Below are 21,578 nucleotides of genomic sequence, written 5' to 3'. Positions count from 1 at the left end.
GTCTGTGTGGAGTTTGCACATTCTCCCAGTGTCTGCGTGGGTTTCCTCAGAGTGCTCCGGTTTCCTCCCACAGTCCAAAGATGTGCAGATTAGGTGAACTGGGCATGCTAAAATTGCCCATAGAGTTAGGTGCATTAGTTAGGGGGAATGGTCTGGGTGGGTTACTCTTCAGAGGGTAGGTGTGGACTAGTTGGGCCGAAGGGCCTGTTTCCACACTTAATAAAAGAATTCGTCATTGGTCAACAAAAAGATTGGGCGTTACTAGAAAACAGCCATGAGATTCCAGATGGGTTACCCAATGAACTTAAATTTTTTTCCCCTCTGTCTGAAACTTACATTGTGTTATTGTGTGAACACAAATTAAAATACAGAAAAGCATTCAACCAATTAATCACCACTTAGGGATCTCAAGCTGATACAATACTCTGGGCAACCGAAGTCACATGAGAGTGTGAAGGGCAATTTTCTTCCATCAAAATTGAAAATTTTGTATGGCCTGGTCTTCAAAATGTGTCCCTTCCCTTTCAGTGAATTATCTCTCTCCGTCAAAAGAAAGCCCAGGTTTACATAGAATTCCAATAGTGTGGAGAGAGGCCATTTTTCCCATCAAGTCCACATTGACCCTCTGAAGACCCTACCCAGGCCCGCCCTATCCCTGTAACCCTGCATTTCCCATGGCTAATCCACCTAACATACAGCTTTCTGGACACTAGGGGAAATTTAGCATCACCAATCCACCTAATCTGCACATCTTTGAACTGTGGGAGGTAGCTGGAGCACCTCGGAGGAAACTCACACAGACACGGGGAGCATGTTCTTACTCCACACAGACAGTTGCCCAAGGGTGGAATCAAACCAGAGTCCCTGGCGTGCTGAGGGAGCAGTGCTACCACTGAGCTGGCCAACCTTATGTAGAAAATTGCTGCTTTCATGTCAAAGCACTACTTATAGGGGTCAATTGTTAAATTGTCTGCATTTGGTCAAGGTATCCAAGTAAGTGATAATCATAAAATCAGCCTCATATTGATTTACGATTCCAGTGTCATTTACAGTTCTAAAACTTTTCTGTTGGGGGGACAACTATCATAAAAACACACGGAACAAAATATTTGAACAATTCATTTCACGCATTATGCACATGATATCGCAGTAAACAAACAGACTCTAAATTAAAAAGGTAAATAATGCTCTACAATAAAGACTGCAACAGGTTCTCATTATGTTCACTAACTGGCCACTGTTTGTATTCAAACATGGTTTGCAAGGGAGGAACTGTTTACCATATTATGTTATGTACAATCAATTCAGTATATCTTTCATTTTACCAACAGTACCAAGTATCTTACTGTTAACATGCTGAAATTCAATAAATGTGATAAGTTTTAATTGCTCACTAGTGTACATTTATCAATTATAGTGACCCCTATATAACACTATCTGATTTGAGGGCCCACAGTGAGGTTGAATTTTTTGTGATGTACAATATTATTGAGAAACATATTAATTCCTCCCCTGATTTTAACAGAGGCTTTTAAAATAAATGAATTTCAAACAAATGTGATTATGTATTTCCTATTAATGTCTCTCAGCAATAAATTCACATAGGGAGGAATCTTCTATTCTGCTAAATTCAGCATGTCATTGGCAATCACTTCCACTAGGGGGCATGTTGTGCAATCACACAGTTCTCAATTCATTATATTTGCATGTATTTCAGGAGAAAGGCGATCATTAAAGGTTAGGGAAGGGGTGCAGCAAATTCTTACTCCTGCCATTACCCAGAAAAGTTACCCAGAGAGGTATTTTCTTAGTGCAAATCAGGGAGCAACATTTCAACCTGCATTGCCGCACTCAGATAGATGTCACAGCATGACAGGAAGTGGCTCCATGGTTCAGTAACACGTTGTTGCACCTAGCTGCCAGACGGGTTCTTTTGTCCCAGCCTCAAGATGGTAGATGTGACCAATGGTGGGATTAAGCGGTTCAGAATTTTTTATGCAGCTCTCCTCCTGTCCTAGCCTTGGACAAAATCAGATGTTCTTCATCACAAGCGTCACTGCAGCTCCTATCCTTGCTGGGATCCTGGGACTCCCAACTCACAAAGCAGAAATATTGCCTTGTGGGCTTCTCCTCAGAAAAGAGGATACTCCTGAAGGTGGTGCCCGTGCAGCTTTCTTCACTTCACGCATGGAACAGTATGTTTAGTTTACGTCAACATGTGCCTTCAACGTGTGTAATTCTTGTGCCCTCAGGAGGCCATGCACAGCTGAAGGGGCATGAAAATGGATGATGGTAACAGAAGGGCAGGAGTGCATGATGGACGTGTCTGATGAATGCCATGGGATGGCATTACATGCCATCTGGACATCCACTAGGAGGTAAATGGTTCTTGTCCAGTGACAGCATGAGGAGTCTTAGCTGAACTTACTGTGGATCTCCCTGCATGTCAGTGGTCATTGCCCTCAGTCTCTCCTGTATATGGCCTCTGTTTGCCAACTGCATCTCTTGCACTGATGAGAGCAACCAAGCCCTCAGTGGATATGCCCTTGAGACACTTGATCTGTCCACAAAGCCTCTCCAATGCAGTGACTAAGTGAAGTCTCGATGACTAATTTGGAATGAAGGAAACCTGGCAGCTGCCTAAAAACCTCTGACACACTTGCTGCAGTTGCACACCATTTTGACGGAGTGGACCCCTTTCTTGCTGAGGAAAGCACATGTCCATTCTGAAGGGGATTATGGCGGCCTGTATGGAGTTAATGACTCTCTGGACTTGTGGGATTCCCACCATAGCATTGAAGCTGATTGTCACCTTGGCTTAGGAGAAAATGAAGACTGCAGATGCTGGAGATCAGTCGAAAAGTGTGGTGCTGGAAAAGCACACTGGTGCGGCAGCAAACCAGGAGCAGGAGGGTCGACGTTTCAAGCAAGATCTATTCATTCCTGATGCTTGAAACATTGACTCTCCTGTTCCTTGGATGCTTCCTGACTCTTCAACTGTCATCTTGGCATAGCTTAATTTCCATATGAGCCCTCATCCTTACATTATACACTCATAAGTGAGGTATCTGTCCTTTTCTTATTGTGCAAAGATGGACCACAGATGTGAGATCCCAGAAGTTACCCCAACCAATCCATGAAACAATTCTCCAGTGAAATTGCTGAGCATCACAATCACTTTCACGTCTCCATTCCTGGGCGGCAGTACTGAACTCTATCCCATTCACCTAACCCCTTCCTCCAGCATGCCATATATGCCAGAGCCAGTCTTTATAAGCAGACTCTTTAGAGACACTGGTTCTGCACAAGTCCATTACACTGAGCTGGTGCCTGCCTTACCACCCCTAAAATGTTGTAATTGTATCAGCCTCAACCAGCTCCTCTGGCATCTCATTCCATACACGTACCACTCTCTGCATGAAAAGGTTGCTCCTTAGGTCTCTTAATTCTTTCCCCTCTCACCCTAAACCTATGTCCTCTAGTTCTGGATACCCCCACGCCAGGCAAAAGACCCTGTCTATTCATCATATCCATGCCCCTCATAATTTTATAAACCTCTATAAACCTCAGCCTCTGAAATTCCAGGGAAAACAGGCTCAGCCTATTCAGCCTCTCCCTGTAACTTGAATCCTCCAACCCTGACAACATCCTTGTAAATCATGTTTGCACGCTTTCAAGGTCTGTAAAAACTCAATTCTGTGGAGAGTAATTCACTAAAATGGGGTTCTAAGATATGGAGGACAGTCATTTCACAATTGATTGTCACATAATCAAACTCACAACTAATGGCTGCAGCAGTTCAAGAAGGCAGCTCATCACCACCTTTTCAAGGGCAACTAGGGATGAATAATAGATGTTGGTCAGTCAGTGATGCACTCATCCCATAAGTGAATTAAAAATTTACCACCAATAAATTCTGATTTGTAGCAGACTCTCTGTTAAACTGCATTCCCTTTCAATGGCATCCATGTGACTTTCTCCTTGGGAGTTCACAGAATTTAGAGTACAGAAGGAGACCATTCGACCTATCATGCCCATACCAGCTCTTGAAAGCATGACCCAGCTAGTTGCATTCTCCAGGCCTACCTCTGTTGCCCTCTAAATTTATAACTTGCAGTTACAGATCCCATCAGTCACAGCAAACAATCCCACTCTCGCTGTGTTCTCTCCACTTTGCAGTTGGGCAACTGGCACCAGTGCATCTTCTACAAAATTTTTAAAAAGTATGAAACTCACAGCTAATGACATCTTCAGTGACGTCAGATGGAGGGCCAGGCCCAGTCATTGGCTGGAAATTCAGCTACTGCCAGGAAGAGTGTGAGGAGCATCCCAAAGTATTTTTGGCCAAAATTCAGCCCCATTCAGTATGCACAGGGTTTTGCAAAATATCACAACATCCTTACAGTGCAAATAACTTATGTATTACCTTTATAATAAATTCACAATTCTTACCTTACTATATGATATGCCATCAAACACAGAAGTAATTTCTGCTGGCGTTGATACATTAACAATGATGGGATGAGATGATAACAAAGCATCATCAGCCATTACACTCAAAACATCATTTATAAGGATCTGATCCATCTGCAAAACATATCAGCAATTAGTGACCAAACCAATCATGAATCATAGTACTGCAAGACTCTCTTTGGCAGGACTAGTGATGCATATACCTGCCAATGTGTTATAAAGAAAAACTTATGAACATTTAGAAAATAACAGACAATAATCACTGCTTTTCATTGGAAAGGTAATAAAAACATTCCCAATTATAATTTACACCTGACCATGAACACTTACAATTTTGATCTTATACAGGAGTGCAATTTTAAAGACTCAAAATATGGACACTGCCTGTAATTAGAAAGGCTCCCATATATTGCCTTGCTTTGTGTTCTGACTTGCATACAGATTCCAGAACTGAACTGTTCACAACCCGGGAACTGCCTGTACTTCAATAATAGCAGCAGAGAAAGGAATCTCCATAAAACATGTTCAGCCCATTTATAGTTAGTTTCAATTAACCTATTCAGACATGTTATGACACATTTACAACAAATTGGATTTGAACCCAGGCCTTTCAGCTCAGAGGTAGGGGCACCACCAGTGCATCACAAGAGGCCTATTGTTCAGTAGGTCTAAGCTGATATCAATGAAGTACTTTCAGAACCTGGCTTAATTTTTGTTGAGGGATCCACTTGATATTACTCACAGACCATTTTTATACATTTCAGCACTTCTTTACAATCTCACACAATTCCTTTTTAGGGGTGACAGTCTCCTGGGGCTTTGGACTTATGGCAGCAGAATTAGAATAATCTCCTATAATCATCGCAAATTCATTTAACTTAAAGCCATAACAAACAAGGAAAACATTGATTTTCTGGACACCATAGTGCTCAAATTGGCTGGAGTCAGCTACAAAATGTTTTTGTAAAAGACAAGTTGACCCACTTCTATACACAAAAAAACCCACCCCAAATTGATGAGGTCTCAGATAAACATTTGTGAGTTTGTCTAACAACAATCAAACATGCAAATGACCCCAGTTTTAACTTGTGAGGCACTTTGAGATGTGGCAGCACAAATGCAAATCTTTAAGAATATATTTGTTCTACATGAAATTAGACATGGCTGTCATTACAATTTTATCCAATGCATTCCTCTCCCCACCAACCCTAATCCATATAGCAGTTCCTAAATTTCTACAGACTCCATATTAACTTGCAAGGAATCTATTACTTCAGTCTTCCTGTTCCAAGTTGAGATGGGCATTTCTTGCTTTTGCACCCTTCTAATGCCTGAATCAGATTCTTTCCGCCATTTGCTGACCTTCTCTCCTATTTCAGCTCCTCTTCCCCATTGTAGACCCTCTCTAAACCCTCATCTCCCCCTCAAAAGAATTTCCTCTCTCCTACTTGAATATACACTTCCTCCCTAGTTCTCAGCCTTGTCAATCAGGCTCTCTGCCCCACTTCTCTATACCTAGACCTCTAATCCTGTCTGCTGTCTATCAGCCTCAGTTCCCATCCCATCCCTACTTCCATTGGCCTTGGTAAATGCTGCCATGCACGATGTTCATCCAATCACTGGCTGGTTCTCTCCCACACTTGCTGCTGATAAGGTCACCATGAACCCAAGTTTCTTCCATTTCTTTCCATTCTATTTATGGGGGTGACTTTTCTTGCCTTGGTCACCTGTATAAGTGGATACACTTGGGGTGATTTCACTGCCAGATTGATCTGCCAATTCCATATATTTTGAGGTCTGTTCAGGAACAATGTGGAAAATTTACTTACCATTAACCAATCAGGTTCAGTGGCATTTACTCCAATGTTCTCAAAGAAACTGGCAAATCCTTCATTCAGCCATAAGTCATCCCACCAATCCATAGTCACAATATTTCCAAACCACTACAAGTAGAAACAATGTTCATTGTACACTAATTACCGTTGATTTTAAGGCACTTGACATCAATTAAAAAGGTAACTAAGTGAAACATCTGGAAGCAAACCTCCTGAGTGTTTTGCCAATTACATGTATGATTTCAACCTCACCTTCCTGCAACTGATGATTTTATGGAATTTCCACATGGAAAACCTGGATGGCCTGCAATCAAAGTTCAACTTAGAATTCATAACTAAGGTTCCTAATATACAACTAAATAGGTTTACTTTGTCCTTTTTATTCATCCCCATTGCTTTTGGAAGCAATGAATATCTGCAATATAGTTTTGACAGAAACCAGATATTTGTGCATATTCTAAACATTCACAAGAATTTAGATTTACACATGTTAATGGATGGCCTTCAAATTAAGATAGATTAAAATTGTAAAAGGCCCCTTTGCCATTTGAGATAACTTGCATTTTTTTTAGCACAGAAACACATTTCTACTATTCAACCTCATGAAATGTGGACTCAAAAAGAAATATTTGTGGATGACATGGCGGCACATTAGTCAAGAGAAATTTATGAAATCATGAGGCATGGATAAGGTGAATAGCCAAGATCTGTTCCCCAGGGTGGGGTGAGTCCAAACCTAGAGGGCATAGATTTAAGGTGAGAGGGAAAAGATTTAAAAGGGACCTAAGTGGCAACCTGTTCACAAATATATGGAATGAGCTGCCAGAGGAAGTGGTGGAGGTCAGTACAATTACAACATTTAAAAGAAAGCGGGATGTGTATATGAATAGAAAGGGTCTAGAGGGACATGGACCAAACGCTGGCAAATGGGACTTCATTAATTTAATATATTTGGTTGGCATGGACAAGTTGGACAGAAATGTCTGTTTCTGTGCTGTATATCTCTATGACTCTGTGATATTTTTAATCCAACAAGTATTTATTTAGTTAGATCCTTCTGTCTTTTTCTTGCTTTTTATAATCTCTATTAAAATCCTATGAATGTCACTATTTCTAATCCCTTAAATTCTGTTTAGTTGAAACATAGCAACTTCCAATTCATCGCTGGATAAAACAATAGGAAGCTAGAGAGATAATTAAGATTGAGCACAAGTTTCATTATCTGCAGCTCAACCTAAAGTCAATAAAAAACAAACTGGCATTTCTGAGCACTTAATGTTGCATTCTTACAGTACCTGGTGAACAAGTTCATGGGCAATAACTGAAGCGACACGTTGCTTATTGTAGGAGGAAGATTCTTTTTTATCAAACAGCAAGTTAGTCTCTCTGTAGGTGATCAGTCCCCAGTTTTCCATTGCACCGGTACCAAAGTCTGGGATGGCAATCATATCTGCAATGTAGCCAACAGCATCAATAAGATTCATTTGACAGAAATACAAACAGTGTGCTCATGTTAATCTTTCAGAATCACTGAGTAAATAACCACAAGACTGCCTGCAGTTGACTGCTCCAGTATTCTTCTATCATTTGCAGATTGTCATATGCTATAAAACACAGTCATAAAAAAGTAGCATTTAATGATTAGATGGCAGATATTTATTGTGTAAATAATATTAAATACTAATTTTTATGACTGATTTACTGAAGCGAATCTGGTTAATGCATTGATTCCTGTATATTTCAAAGCCTTTCTAAAAACACTGAGATAGAGGAAACAAATTATGACATTTATCCTACAAATGAAGGAGACTTAATTGTCTCAGGCTGAGCAGTTGCATTCAAGGAGTCATTGAGTTATAGAGTTATACAGCATGGAAACAGACTCTTCAGTCCATGCCGACCAGATATCCTAAATTAATCTAGTTTCATTTGCCAGCACTTGGCCCATATCCCTCTAAACCCTTCTTGTTTTTATACCCATCCAAATGCCTTTTAAATATTGTAATTGTACCAGCTACCACCACTTCCTCGGGCAGCTCATTCCATACACGCACCACCCTCTGCCAGAAAAAGTTGCCCCTTAGGTACCTTTTCAATCTTTCCACTCTCACCTTAAACCTATGCCCGCTAGCTCTGGGTTCCCCCAGAAAAGAACTTGGTTATTCACATTATCCATGTCCCTTATGATTTCATAAACTTTGATAAAGTCACCCCTCAGCTTCCAATGCTCCAGGGAAAACAGCCCCAGTCTATTCAGCATCTTCCTGTAGCTCAAACTTGCCATTCCTGGCAACATGCTTGTAAATCTTTTCTGAACCCTGTCAAGTTTCACAACATCCTTCCTATAGGAGGGAGACCAAATTTCAATATCCTGTACAACCAGAACATGACCATTGATTCTCATATATGCTCTCAACTTTTGTAAGGTCGCACAATCAGCTGCGTGCTTGAGGCAGCAGAGTTTGGCTAAGAAGTGAAGATGTTAGTGGACAATACATCAGATATTAAAAAGAAAAGGAGAGTGTCCTATGACCTTTCTTTACTGAACTAGAGTTATCAAGGACTGCTCAGCTAGATCAGCCGGGAACTGTTTTGGTATTAAAGTGATTCATAAATTTAAATGACCGACATTAAATTGGCAATGTGGAGTATGCCTAATGTTACAAGTTGACCTTGTTCTTCCTATAGCCATCTTGCAACTCCCTGCAGTAATATTTTCAGACCCCATTATGAGGCTGATATCGAAAAAGAACCTCAGGTGGTCTGCAGAACCTGCAGTGAAACAAACAGAATTGTCTCTGAGTGCAATGTGATTGTGCTTCTCCAGCATTTGCTGTTGTATATCAGGTCTCCAGCATCTGCAGTATTTTGTTTTTACTTTGTATCCCATGATGTCATTGGTCTCCACAATTCAATTGGTTACTGTTATGAACATGCTCAGTGATCACCAAAAGTCATTGGAGAGAGAAAATTCCAAACAGTTAACACAGTGAAGAACTTCCTCCTCATCTCAGTCTTAATGGCCTTTCCTTCATCCTGGGATGATATCTCCTGTTTTTAGACTTATCAGCCAGGGAAATATCTTACCACATCCTGTGAAATGTTTGCAGATTTCAGTGAGATCACCTCATTCTTCAGAACTCTTTAGAATGCAGACACAGTCTCTCATATCTCTGCACTTAAGACAATCCCACCATCCCCAGGATTAGTTTGGTGAACCGCCATTGCACTCCCTTTATAAAAACTGTACACAATACTCCAAGGCCCTAGACGACTGCAACATGACATCTTCACTCCGAGTCTCAATATCCTTGCATTTAACACTGACATACTATTTGCATTCTGAATTATGGGCTTCACTCATATGTTAACTCTTAATGACTCGTGAACAACGTCTGGGTCTCTATGAACACCCAAACTTCCCAACCCCTCAGCGTTTAAAAATATCCTGTTTTCTTTTTCTCTATCAAACTGGAAATCTTCACGCTCATTCACATTGAAATTTTCTAGCTCATACACTTAACCTGTCCAGGTCCTTATGAAATCTCTTTGTATCCTCCTTTGAACTTATGTCTCCACTGAATTTTGTATCATTGGCAAATTTGGAAGCACTAGCAATATTTCTATGGGATACTGCACAGGGATCACTAGTGGTATGCCTGGTCGAATAAAATATCCAATCTCATGATGAATTAAGGACTGTGAGGTCTACCTGGTAAAACCAGTAGAAGAGAGCAGAGATGGAATTGTCACATAGAGACATATTGGAATTACCAGAAAGGAAACTGCGGAGAATCAGATTGATTCTTTTGAGACTGTGATGTGTATTATTTTCAGAAGAACTGCATAACTCCTCATTAAAATAATGTAGAAAAAGGTTCTCAGTTGAAATTAGAAGTAGAATGATGAGTGTGGTGTTTGGAATGGCGGTTTCTAGTAAGAATGCTTAAGAGATAAAGTCCCCATTAGTCCAAGAACTCCCCACCTACGTTCGTGACACCACCCACGCCCTCCACCTCCTCCAGGATTTCCGCTTCCCCGGTCCCCAACGCCTCATCTTCACCATGGACATCCAGTCCCTGTACATCTCCATCCCCCATCACGAAGGACTCAAAGCACTCCGCTTCTTCCTTTCCCGCTGTACCACCCAGTACCCTTCCACCGACACCCTCCTTCGACTGACCGAACTGGTCCTCACCCTGAACAACTTTTCTTTCCAATCCTCCCACGTTCTCCAAACAAAAGGAGTAGCCATGGGCACCCGCATGGGCCCCAGCTATGCCTGCCTCTTCGTAGGGTATGTGGAACAATCCATCTTCCGCAACTACACTGGCCCCACCCCCCATCTTTTCCTTCGCTACATAGATGACTGTATCGGCGCTACCTCGTGCTCCCACGAGGAGGTTGAACAGTTTATCCACTACACTAACACCTTCCACCCCGACCTCAAATTCACCTGGACAGTCTCGGACTCCTCCCTCCCCTTCCTAGACCTTTCTGTTTCTATCTCAGGCGACCGAATCAACACGGACATCTACTACAAACCAACCGACTCCCACAGCTACCTGGACTACACCTCCTCCCATCCTGCCCCCTGTAAAAACGCCATCCCATTCTCCCAATTCCTTCGTCTCCGCCGCATCTGCTCCCAGGAGGACCAGTTCAAAATACGTACAACCCAGATGGCCTCCTTCTTCAAGGACCGCAATTTCCCCCCCCCGACGTGGTCGACGGTGCCCTCCACCGCATCTCCTCCACTTCCTGCTCCTCCGCCCTTGAGCCCCGCCCCTCCAACCGCCACCAGGACAGAACCCCACTGGTCCTCACCTACCACCCCACCAATCTCCATGTACAGCGCATCATCCGCCGTCACTTCCGCCACCTCCAAACAGACCCCAGCACCAAGGATATATTTCCCTCCCCTCCCCTATCAGCTTTCCGTAGAGACCACTCCCTCCGCGACTCCCTTGTCAGATCCACACCCCCCACCGACCCAACCTCCACTCCCGGCACCTTCCCGCGCAACCGCAGGAGGTGCAACACTTGCGCCCACACCTCCCCCCTCACTTCTCTCCAAGGCCCCAAAGGAAACTTCCATATCCGCCACAGATTCACCTGCACCTCCACCCACATCATCTACTGCATCCGCTGCAGCCGGTGTGGCCTCCTCTATATTGGGGAGACAGGCCGCCTACTTGCGGAGCGATTCAGAGAGCACCTCTGGGCCACCCGGATGAACCAACCCAACCACCCTGTAGCACAGCATTTCAACTCCCCCTCCCACTCCACCGAGGATATGCAGGTCATTGGACTCATCCACCGCCAAACCACAACAACGCGACGGTCGGAGGAGGAGCGTCTTATCTTCCGACTGGGAACCCTCCAACCACAGGGGATGAACTTGGACTTCACCAGTTTCTTCATCCCCCCTCCCCCCACCTTGTCTCAGCCGAATCCCTCCAGCCCGGCACCGCCTTCCTGACCTGCAGTCTTCTTCTTGACCTCTCCGCCTCCATCCTACTCCGACCTATCACCCTCACCTTGACCTCTTTCCACCTATCACATTTCCAACGCCCCTCCTCCAAGTCCCTCCTCCCTACCTTTTATCTTCTCCTGCTGAACACTCTCTGCTCATTCCTGAAGAAGGGCCTGTGCCCGAAACGTCGAATCTCCTGTTCCCTGGATGCTGCCTGACCTGCTGTGCTGTTCCAGCAATAAAGTTTCAACTTTGATCTCCAGCATCTGCAGACCTCACTTTCTCCTTAAGAGATAAAGTGTTAAGTTAGCAATGATCGTTTTGCTGATTTCTTTTAATTCTTTTGTTCATGGGATGAAGGCATTACTGGCTGGCCAGCATTTATTACCCATTCCTGGTTGCCCTTGATGAAATAGTGGTGTGCTGCCTTCTTGAACTGTTGCAGTCCATGTCCAGTCCAAGACCCACAATGCCCTTATGGAGGGAGTTCCATGATTTTGACCCAAGTCAGCATGATGAGTGGCTTGGAGGGAAACTTGCAAGTAGTGGTGTTCCCATGTATCTGCTGCCCTTGCCCATCTAGATAGAAGTGACTGTGGGTTTGGAAGGTGCTATCTAAGGATAGTTGATGAATTTCTGCATTGTATCTTGTAGATATCACACACTGCTGACATAAGGCATCATTTGCAGAGAGTGTGGATGCTTTAGATGTTATGCCAATCAAATGGGCTGCTTTATCCTCTAAGCTTCTTGAGTGTTGTTGGAGCTGTTGTTGGGCAAGTGGGGAGCATTCCATCACACTCCTGACTTGTACATTGTTGATGATGGACAGGCTTTGGGGAGTTACTCACCATAGTATTCTTAGCCTTTAACCTGCTCTTGTTGCCAGTGTTTATTTGGAGAGTCTACTATTTCTGGTCAATGGTGACCAAAGGATGTTGATAGTGGGGGATTCAGCGAAGTAACCACATTGAACGTAAAGGATTAGATTGTCTCTTATTGGTGATGGATATAGCCTGGCATTTATGTGGTGCGAATGATACTTGTCACTTGTCAGCCTAGGCCTAGATAATTATTCACCTCTTGTTGCATTTGAACATGGACTGCTTTAGTGCCTGAGGAGTCAAGAATGGTGCCGAACATTGTGCAATCATTAGTGAACATCCCCACTTCTGATCTCATGATGGAGTGAAGGTCATTGATGAAGCAGCTGAAGATGGTTGGGCCTCAGACACTATCCTGAGAAACTCCTGCAGACATGTCCTGGAGCTGGAATGGGTGACCTCCAATAACCATAACCATCTTCCAATGACTCTAACCAGCAGAGTTTGCCCCCGATACTCAGTGATTCTAGTTTTACTTGGGCTCCTTGATACCACAATCATGAAATGTTGCCTGGATGTCTCAGTTCACCTCTGGAATTCAGAGCTTTTTTGATTCAAGGCTGTAATGCGAACAGGAGCTGAGTGATTCCTGCGGAACCCAAACTGGGCGTTGCTTGATAGCACTGTTGATGAGAACTTCCATCACTGTATGATGATTGAGAGTAGACTGATTGGCTGAAGGGGTCATTAGCCACATTGGATGCGTCCTGCTTCTTGTGCACAGGGCAGCCCGGAGCAATTTTCCACATTATTGGTCAGTGTTGTAACTGTACTAGAACAGCTTGGCTAATGGAGTGGCAAGTTCGAGAGTATGAGTATCCAGTACTATTGCTGAAATGTTGTCAAGCCCATTGCCTTTGCAGCATCCTGTGCCTCCAACCATTTCTTGAAATCACGTGGAGTGCATCAAATTGGCTGAAGACTGGTATTCACAAGTCTGGGGATCACTGGAGGAGGCTGGGAGATAGATTATCCACTCGGCACTTCTGGCTAAAGATTCCTACGAAAGCTTCAGCTTTATCTTTTGCACTGATATGCTGGGCTCTTCCATCATTGAGGATGGGGATATTTGTGGAGCCTTCTCCTCCAATGAGTTGTTTAATTGTCCACCACCGTCTTGATTGGATGTGGCCGGACTGCAGAACTTCGGTATGATCTGTTGGTTTTGTGATGACTTAGATCTGTCTATCATTTGTTGCTTATGCTGTTTGGCATGCAAGTAATCCTGTTTGGTGGCTTCACCAGGTTGACACTTTATCTTCAGAGAAGCCTGGTACTGCTCCTAGCATGCCTCCTGCCCTATCTATTGAACCAGGGTTGATCCCCTAGCTTAATGGTAATGGTTGAGTGAGGGATTTGCTGGGCCATGAGGTTGCAGAGTGTGCTGAAGTATAATTCTGCTGGTGTTGATGGTCCACGGTGCCCAGTTGAGTTGTTACATCCTTTCCAAATCTGTCCCATTTAGCACAGTGACAGTGCCTCATAACACAAGTCATGATTTGGAGATGCCAGTGTTGGACTGGGGTGTAACAAACAATCAAGGTCTTTTTCAATACATAATTTCAGTTACATCACATTGTAAACTTTTGCTATAAATTCTGTGTCTTACAATCTTATACTCCACAACCACTTGATGAAGGAGCAGCTCTCCGAAAGCTAGTGCTTCCGAATAAACCTGTTGGACTATAACCTGGTGTTGTGTGATTTTTAACTCAACACAAGGACTGTATGGTGCTTGGTCTTGCTGATAATGTCATGATCAAATGCATCTAGAGCTAGCAAATTGGTAAGGATGAGGTAAAGTATGTTTTCCCTCTTGTGGGTTCCCTCACCACCTGCCACAAACCCAGGCTAGCAGCAATGTCTTTTAGGACCCAACCAGCTCAATCAGTAATACCTCTGCCGAGCCACTCTTGGTAGTGGACGTTGAAATCCCCCACCCAGAATATATTCTGTGCCCTTGCCAGCCTCTGTGCTTCCTCCAAGTGTTGTTCAACATGGAGGAGTACAGATTCATCAACCGAAAGAGGATGGTATGTGGTAATCAGCAGCAGGAATTCCTTACCCATGTTTAACCTGAAGCCATGAGAATTCATGGGATCCAGAGTCAACTCGCTCCAAGTTTAACTACCACTGCACTGTCACCATTGCAGGGTCTACCCTACCAGTGTGACATACCCAGGGATGGTAGTGTTGGTATCTGGAACATTTTTGGGAGATAGGATTCCCGAAGTATGACTATGTCACACACTTGTTTGCTTAGCTTGTAAGAAAGCTCTCAATTTTTGCACTAGCCAGTGGATGCTAATAAGGAGAACTTTTCAGGGTCAACAAGGCTGTTTCTGTGTTGTCTTTTCCAGGGGTTAGGTCGATGCAAGGTGGTCCATCAAGTTTCATTTCTTTGTTGAAACTTCATAGCGATTGATACAATTGTATGGCTTTCTAGGCCATTTCAGAGTTTGAGAGTTAACCACATTGCTGTGGGTCTGAAGTCACATTTAGGCTGGAACAGGTCAGGTTGGCAGATTTCCATCTCTGAAGGTCATTAGGGAGCCGGTTGGGTTTTTCTTACAACCGACAATAGGTTCATGGCCATCATTGGATTCTTTATTCCAGATTTTTAAAAATTGAATTCAAATTCCAACATCTGCTGTGGCAGGTTTTGAGTCTGGGTGTCCTGAACATTAGCTGAGCTTCTGGATGAATCATCTAGCGATAATACCATTGGGGTATCACCTCCCCTAAATCATAGTAAAAAATTTATTTTAAATTATGAAATATCTATTTAATTTGAGAATGGGAAATTTAAATTCCTTTTTTTAAAAAATCCAGTTTTGATGGAGATTCTATTAATCCACAGGAAGAAGGAGTTCCTCCAGCACAAGGTCAGAAGGCAGTGGGAGCAGATAGCAAGAGAGGTCAATTGGAGTCAATCTTTGACCACTGAATTCAGACTCAGAAAATATTCAATGACCTCACAAGAGTGGTCAAAGTCAGCAAATGTAACTTTCAAAACCACATTCTGCCAACTGAATGACTGGTCACAGACACTGCTCAAATTACATCTCCAATTTTCACCTTTTAACAACTTCTACCAATCAGGTTTCATAGCTAAACATTCATATGTTTCAGCTTACTGTCACACCTATATCTCTCAGCTTGCACATATAGCTTCAGAAATAAACCATAATATCCAAGCAGCCAAATAGAAGGTGCTACACTTACGAGACCCTTCTCTTTCTCCTCCAGGAGTATGTGACACACAACCAGATAGGGATATCTCGACTTAAAAAAGTTGAGAGCAACGGTCTTAAGGATAAACTTGAGACAGTTGTGGTGTGGCCAGAGCAGTAGATGGGGATAGTAACGATGCCAATCACTGGAAAACATGGTTATACATGGGCTGTTGACATCAGTGGAGGGGACTGCAGATGACTTTGGATGATATGGTGTTGAGAAGGCCTGGCTGTAGACTTATCCCAGTAAACAGATGTTCACAACAAAATATCTGACACATTGGGAGCATTCCAAAAAAGCTGCACAGAATGCTAAAGAGCAAGGCGAGGTCCTGCAATATCATGGCATCAAACTGTGTGTCAAGCCTACAGCCCATCCTTACAACATGGAAATGTCAGACAATGTGATATGGGCCAAATCATGACATACAAAGATTACGTCCTCTCACACAAATCTCCTTGCCAAACCCCCTCACCCTGCTCCCACCAATACCCTGAGCCCTAGCCACAGTCCATTGGTCAGCACACACTGCACATTCATGGGTATGAACTGAAGCTGGGCCACGAGTCCAGGTTGTTTTGGTAATTGCCCAGGATCATCTGTGGACTCCTTCAAAGAAAGTCAACAGCCTCCTAACCAATGATGCTGCTGCCATTGGTACTCCATTGTAGCACTAGGACAAGTAATGGCACGTACAAAACAGGCACTGGGGTGAAAAGTTGCATTTTGTATTGAATTTGGCATAACCTCATTGGTACATTTGATTTGGCAAATTTATTTTCCTCTAAGCAGTTGATCCCATAAGCAGGGCCACATGCTGGAAAATGGAATTAAAGTAGTGAGGTGTCTATTTTAATTTGGTGCAGATTTGATAGGCTAAAGGGCCTTATTCTGTGTATCTCTCTACACTGGTAGATGAGTTAGGTGAGTTGTGTTTGTGAGGGTGGGGGGGGGGGGGGGGGGGGGGGGGGGAGAGGTGCTGGTTCTTACTGTTGCCATGAAATTGCATTCAGCAGCTGTCAGATAAAGAGAGACAATTAAGAGAGGGCATTAGTTGGGACCCAAAGGCACTGGTTGTGTCAAATCAACAGCATGAACTGCCTTGGTCTGTAAACATATGGCAGACCTGCGCTACGAATAGCAGCCCCCGGACCAATAAGGTGTATGGCATATTTTGTCCTTTATGCCCATGCAAGCCCAAATGCTATTTTGGAGCTCCACAGGAATGTATGAGCCCGATTTCTCACCTGTTTTAAATAGTTTAAGTATTAATTTAACATGTAGATACCTTTTGGAAGATTGAAGTTGGCAGGAATTAAAATAACATTGTCAATAACTTAGAGAGCTAGAAAAAGCACAACAGGTCAAGCAGCATCAGAGGAGCAGGACAGTCGACGTTTCAGTTTGGAACCTTTCATGACTTTCCCTGCTCCTGATGCTGCTTCACTTGCTATGCTTTTACCAGCTCTGCACTTTATCAATTCTGACTTTCCAGCATCTGCAGTCCTCACCATCTCCAAGTTACTGAAAATAACATAACAATTAGATGTCCTGCTCACTTGAATATTAAGAAATTAATACCCTGGACCCAAATCCATATTTAAGTTATGCCTTCCTTGTTGGCGATAGACATTGTTTCATGAAATAAACCAAATTACACCTATTCCTCGATTAGCTAATGATGACAAAAGCCACTGCAACTGAGGACAATCTGTGTTTGAGTGTCTGTGTGGCATTCACCTCTGGTGAGCATCATATAATTTGGTTCTTACTAAATATATTTGTGATATTTGATCATTTATGAAACTGAAAAGCAATTCCTTTTAAAAGATTACTTTGAATGATTAAAACTGTACAAAGATCTTAGATTTTCTAATACAGTGCAAAGAGGCAAGTATTAAAAAAATTCATTGAAATTCATAGAAACCCTGCAGTGTGGAAGCAGCCCGTCTGGCCCATCGAGTCCACACCACCCCTCCGAAGAGCATCCCACCAGACCCACTGTATCCCTGTAACCCTGCATTTCCTATCTATAATCCAGCTCGCCCGCACATCCCTGGACATTATGGACAATTTTGCATGGCCAATCCACCTAACCTGCACATCTTTGGACTGTGGGAGGAAACTGGAGCACCGGGAGGAAACCCACGCAGACACCAGGAGAATGTGCAAACTCCACACAGACAGTCGCCTGAGGGTGGAAGCGCTCCTGGATCCCTAGTAGTGCGAGGTAGCAGTGATCACCACGGTATCATCCCAATTAATAAACGTTACATTTTCTGCCCAAAATGAAATGAGTAAACATTGTTATTCTGGATAAATATTACTTCAAATACTGAGCATGTCAAGACTCAATTGAACTCAATATATTTGTAACTAATGCTGCAAAGTTATTTGCAACCAAATACTATTGTCAAGTCTAAGAAATTTTAACACACAAAGGCACTTCTCACTGAGAGACAATGGAGAGTGACGAGCAACTTTGATTGATTAATGACCATTTAATCCAGTGACTGACTGGCTGGCTGAAGCACTTTAACAGATAAATTCAGTTACGTCATTCAGACTGTAGATTTAATATTGCCAACTCCAAACTGGAGGCAACAAAGGTGAGGTTGGAAGCAGATAAAATAAGAAGGAGCTGCAGTACACAGGTCTCCTGGCAGTGGGAAGGAAATGGACAGGATGCCAGACCATTGGGCCTCAGTGACTGGGAGATAGGACAAAACCATACTACACCAGTAGCGTATCGACCTGGGATTAGCCTATGCCACAGGTTTGCTTGGTCAGGATGGAGGAGTGGTGTGGGATGGGGGGAAGAAAGAGGAGTTGGGTGGATTGGTCATGCTAAAATTGCCCATGAAGATGCCCAGAAAGCAGAATCCCAGACCCACCAGAGCACACATAAAGTTTAGAAAGTTTTTTTTGTTGGTCTCCTTGTAGGATGGCATTCCCCCTTCCTTTGTCCTCACTCAGACAGAGGCAAAATGCCTTCAAAGGCAATTTGCTACGCAAATGGTTCAATTGGGTTTCTGGTGGGCAGCAGTCTCCCAACTTCCCCACCAGTGATAAAATCGCATCACAAAAGTTGTTTTGGCACAGAAGGAGTACATTTGGCCCATCCTACCTGCACCAATTCTATCACCTAGTGCCAATTTCCTGCTTTTTCCCCCATGTCCTCGCACATCACTACTATCCAAATGCCATTTGAATGTGTCAACTGAACTGGTCTCCATTACACTTCCAGGCAGTACATTCCATACCCTAACTACTTGCTGCGTGAAAAATGCTTTTTCTCACATCATCCTTGCTTCATTTGTGCATCACTTTAAATCTGTGTTCTCTCGTTCTTTTTTTCTTTCATGAGCAGGAATAGCTTCTTCCTGCAGTCCAGCCCACTCCTGATTTTGAAAACCATTAGGAAAATCTCAAGGAAAATAAGAAGTCCCAAACTTCTTCAATCTATCATCATAGCTAAAATTCTTCATCCCTGGATGCACACATTACAATTTACTTATTGGGTAAGATTGATGGCTACAGAAAATGCAGCTTAATTAATCTGAGAGTCCTCCTTCCACCACTTCCTTCTCCCATTCAGAGGAATAATAGATATATGTAAATTAAATAAAAAGTTATATGGGGATGGATGAAAAGATAATCCAAATTCACAATGAGTGTGGTTGATAAATTACTGACAAAAACAACAGATCAATCATTACATTTTGTTTTTTTATCATGTTGCAATATACATTTGTGATATACAAGAAAGAAACAGATAGGAACAGTACCTAATTTAGGAAGTGAGTAACTCATGTTAAAATATTGCTCAAAGTAGTCAAATATATTTTTCATTGTATCTGCTGCGTAAACTGCTGTTTTGTTCTGTTCAGGCTGAACATAAATTCTCAGCTGAAAGATAAATATACAAAAATGTAAACTTAAGCAAATAAATAAATGTTTCTAAATTCACTTGATTCTCTAAGAAAATCTTTGTGTCCTTATTACTTCAATGTAGTCATGTTCCCTTCTCTGATAGCAATCTAATCTCAGGCATGCAATGAGGTCTATTATGTTTTAAGTCTTCACTTTTTCCCTTCCTCTCCTGAAGCTTCTCTCTTGAACCAAGGCTTCCCAGGTGCCATTTTGTCACTCCTCAGAGAAATTGATAAACCAGATTGTATAAAAGATTAGTCGACTATAGAAATATTCCAGCTGAACCCGATCTGGTCACCTTGAAACATACAAACTCCTGTACATTTCCCCAATCTCCAAACAGTAACCAGGAGCAGTAACCTGAGCTGGTGTGCAAACACTAATGTCAGGGGTCCCAGCTGCTAAAACCAGCTAAGTCAAGATTATCAAAAGTTTGTCCAGATTTTGTGTTGTTGTGTCTGGCTAAACTCTGCATATTATTATTGCACCTAGCAGCTTTAATAAAGTTAACATCTATATTGGTGTCTCAGTGAGAGTGAATTCTGTTGAAACATCACAGATCAAGTTTTTATGGCACTGAACCAATTGGTGATTCTGACCAAGCAACATAGTGGGCACAATTTTGTTCTGGAGCAGGACTGTCCATTTCACATGATTGCACAAAGTCGAAGTTACCTCCACTGTCATTGCAATTCACTTCTGTCAGTTGCACTATCAATTACTCATTCTTCTTTTAAGTAGCTTGCAATGATTACCACATGAAACAATATACCTTATGAGCACAAGGCAAGTTCATTGTTTTGCAACATCAAAATAATCAAATTTACTTTGGCATATCTTGTTCTCAAGATATTAAACAACTCACAGGTACTCCTCTTGATGACATCCTTTCTTCAGGCACAAACTGATGAACTGCGAAACAGACCAAATAGGTACTCATTGGAACAGATTTTGCAAATATGGTTTTAACCAGGCCATCACCCAGGGATTCCACTTTCTGGAAGACAAAGAAACTCCCATGTACCATAACATACCTGTACTTCGGTTTGTTTTAGTGCCTTCACAATTGCCATAGTACTAATACAATATATTTATATTTCTCTCAATGTATAACTGATGTCACAATTTAAAGTGTGAAAATTATAAAACAGAGAGATAACACTAATTATTATTTAAAGCTTCCTTCCCTTATCCCAAGGAGACAATCTAGGGATTTACAAGTTACTACAGAAACATTCCATTTTTGATACTTCCCAATATCTGAACAGTGGGCTCAAAAGGTTGAAGTACATTAAATAGAAAACCATTTTAGCAAAGGCCGGCTGCAGATTCTAGATTATCTATAAACTGAACCGCGGGACAGTGGAAAAAGAAGAAACATGCTCTCAATTTTCCCATACATTCATTTTCATAGATTTTATCAATTGCTACATCAATTTAATTTTTGAATTGTCATATAATTACCTCAACTGGCATGTTTGAAAGTGCTTGATATGCATTGTTATGTATTATAGAGATGGTGTATGTCGCTTTCTTGTTCGGTTCGTCAAAACATGGGAAAGATTTCCGTGCATCTGTTGGTTCATGGTCTGTAGCTGCAATGCTCCTTTAGAAAAGCAACAATTTAAATGGATACTTAAGGAAAATCAGAAATGTCAAAAACAAAACCAGCCTGAAAAATACTTTCTGAAAAGATTTTTGGATCAGTAGCTGTACAATAAAATACAGCTAATGGGGCAA

The 21,578-nt window shown here is 42.4% G+C and overlaps 1 protein-coding gene across 1 annotated transcript in view; it reads right to left on the bottom strand.

Annotated features, from left to right (window-relative positions):
• The window catches only part of enpep (glutamyl aminopeptidase), a 64,743-nt gene that overhangs the window by 21,354 nt on the left and 21,811 nt on the right, over window positions 1–21,578 (bottom strand). The window contains exons 2-7 of the mRNA XM_043697755.2: window positions 21,303–21,444; window positions 20,704–20,835; window positions 19,694–19,814; window positions 7,604–7,758; window positions 6,303–6,416; window positions 4,453–4,587 (exon numbers count right to left, since the gene is read on the bottom strand). Coding sequence (XP_043553690.1) covers window positions 4,453–4,587; window positions 6,303–6,416; window positions 7,604–7,758; window positions 19,694–19,814; window positions 20,704–20,835; window positions 21,303–21,444 — 799 coding nt within the window. The remainder of the gene's footprint in view (window positions 1–4,452; window positions 4,588–6,302; window positions 6,417–7,603; window positions 7,759–19,693; window positions 19,815–20,703; window positions 20,836–21,302; window positions 21,445–21,578) is intronic.

This window comes from Chiloscyllium plagiosum, unplaced genomic scaffold, assembly GCF_037043375.1.
Source record: "Chiloscyllium plagiosum isolate Xiang-an unplaced genomic scaffold, Cpla_swu_hap1 HiC_scaffold_1, whole genome shotgun sequence".
In the NCBI taxonomy this organism is placed as follows: Eukaryota; Metazoa; Chordata; class Chondrichthyes; order Orectolobiformes; family Hemiscylliidae; genus Chiloscyllium; species Chiloscyllium plagiosum.
The sequence above is the reverse complement of the archived record's forward strand: the minus strand, read 5'-3'. Positions and strand labels throughout refer to the sequence as shown.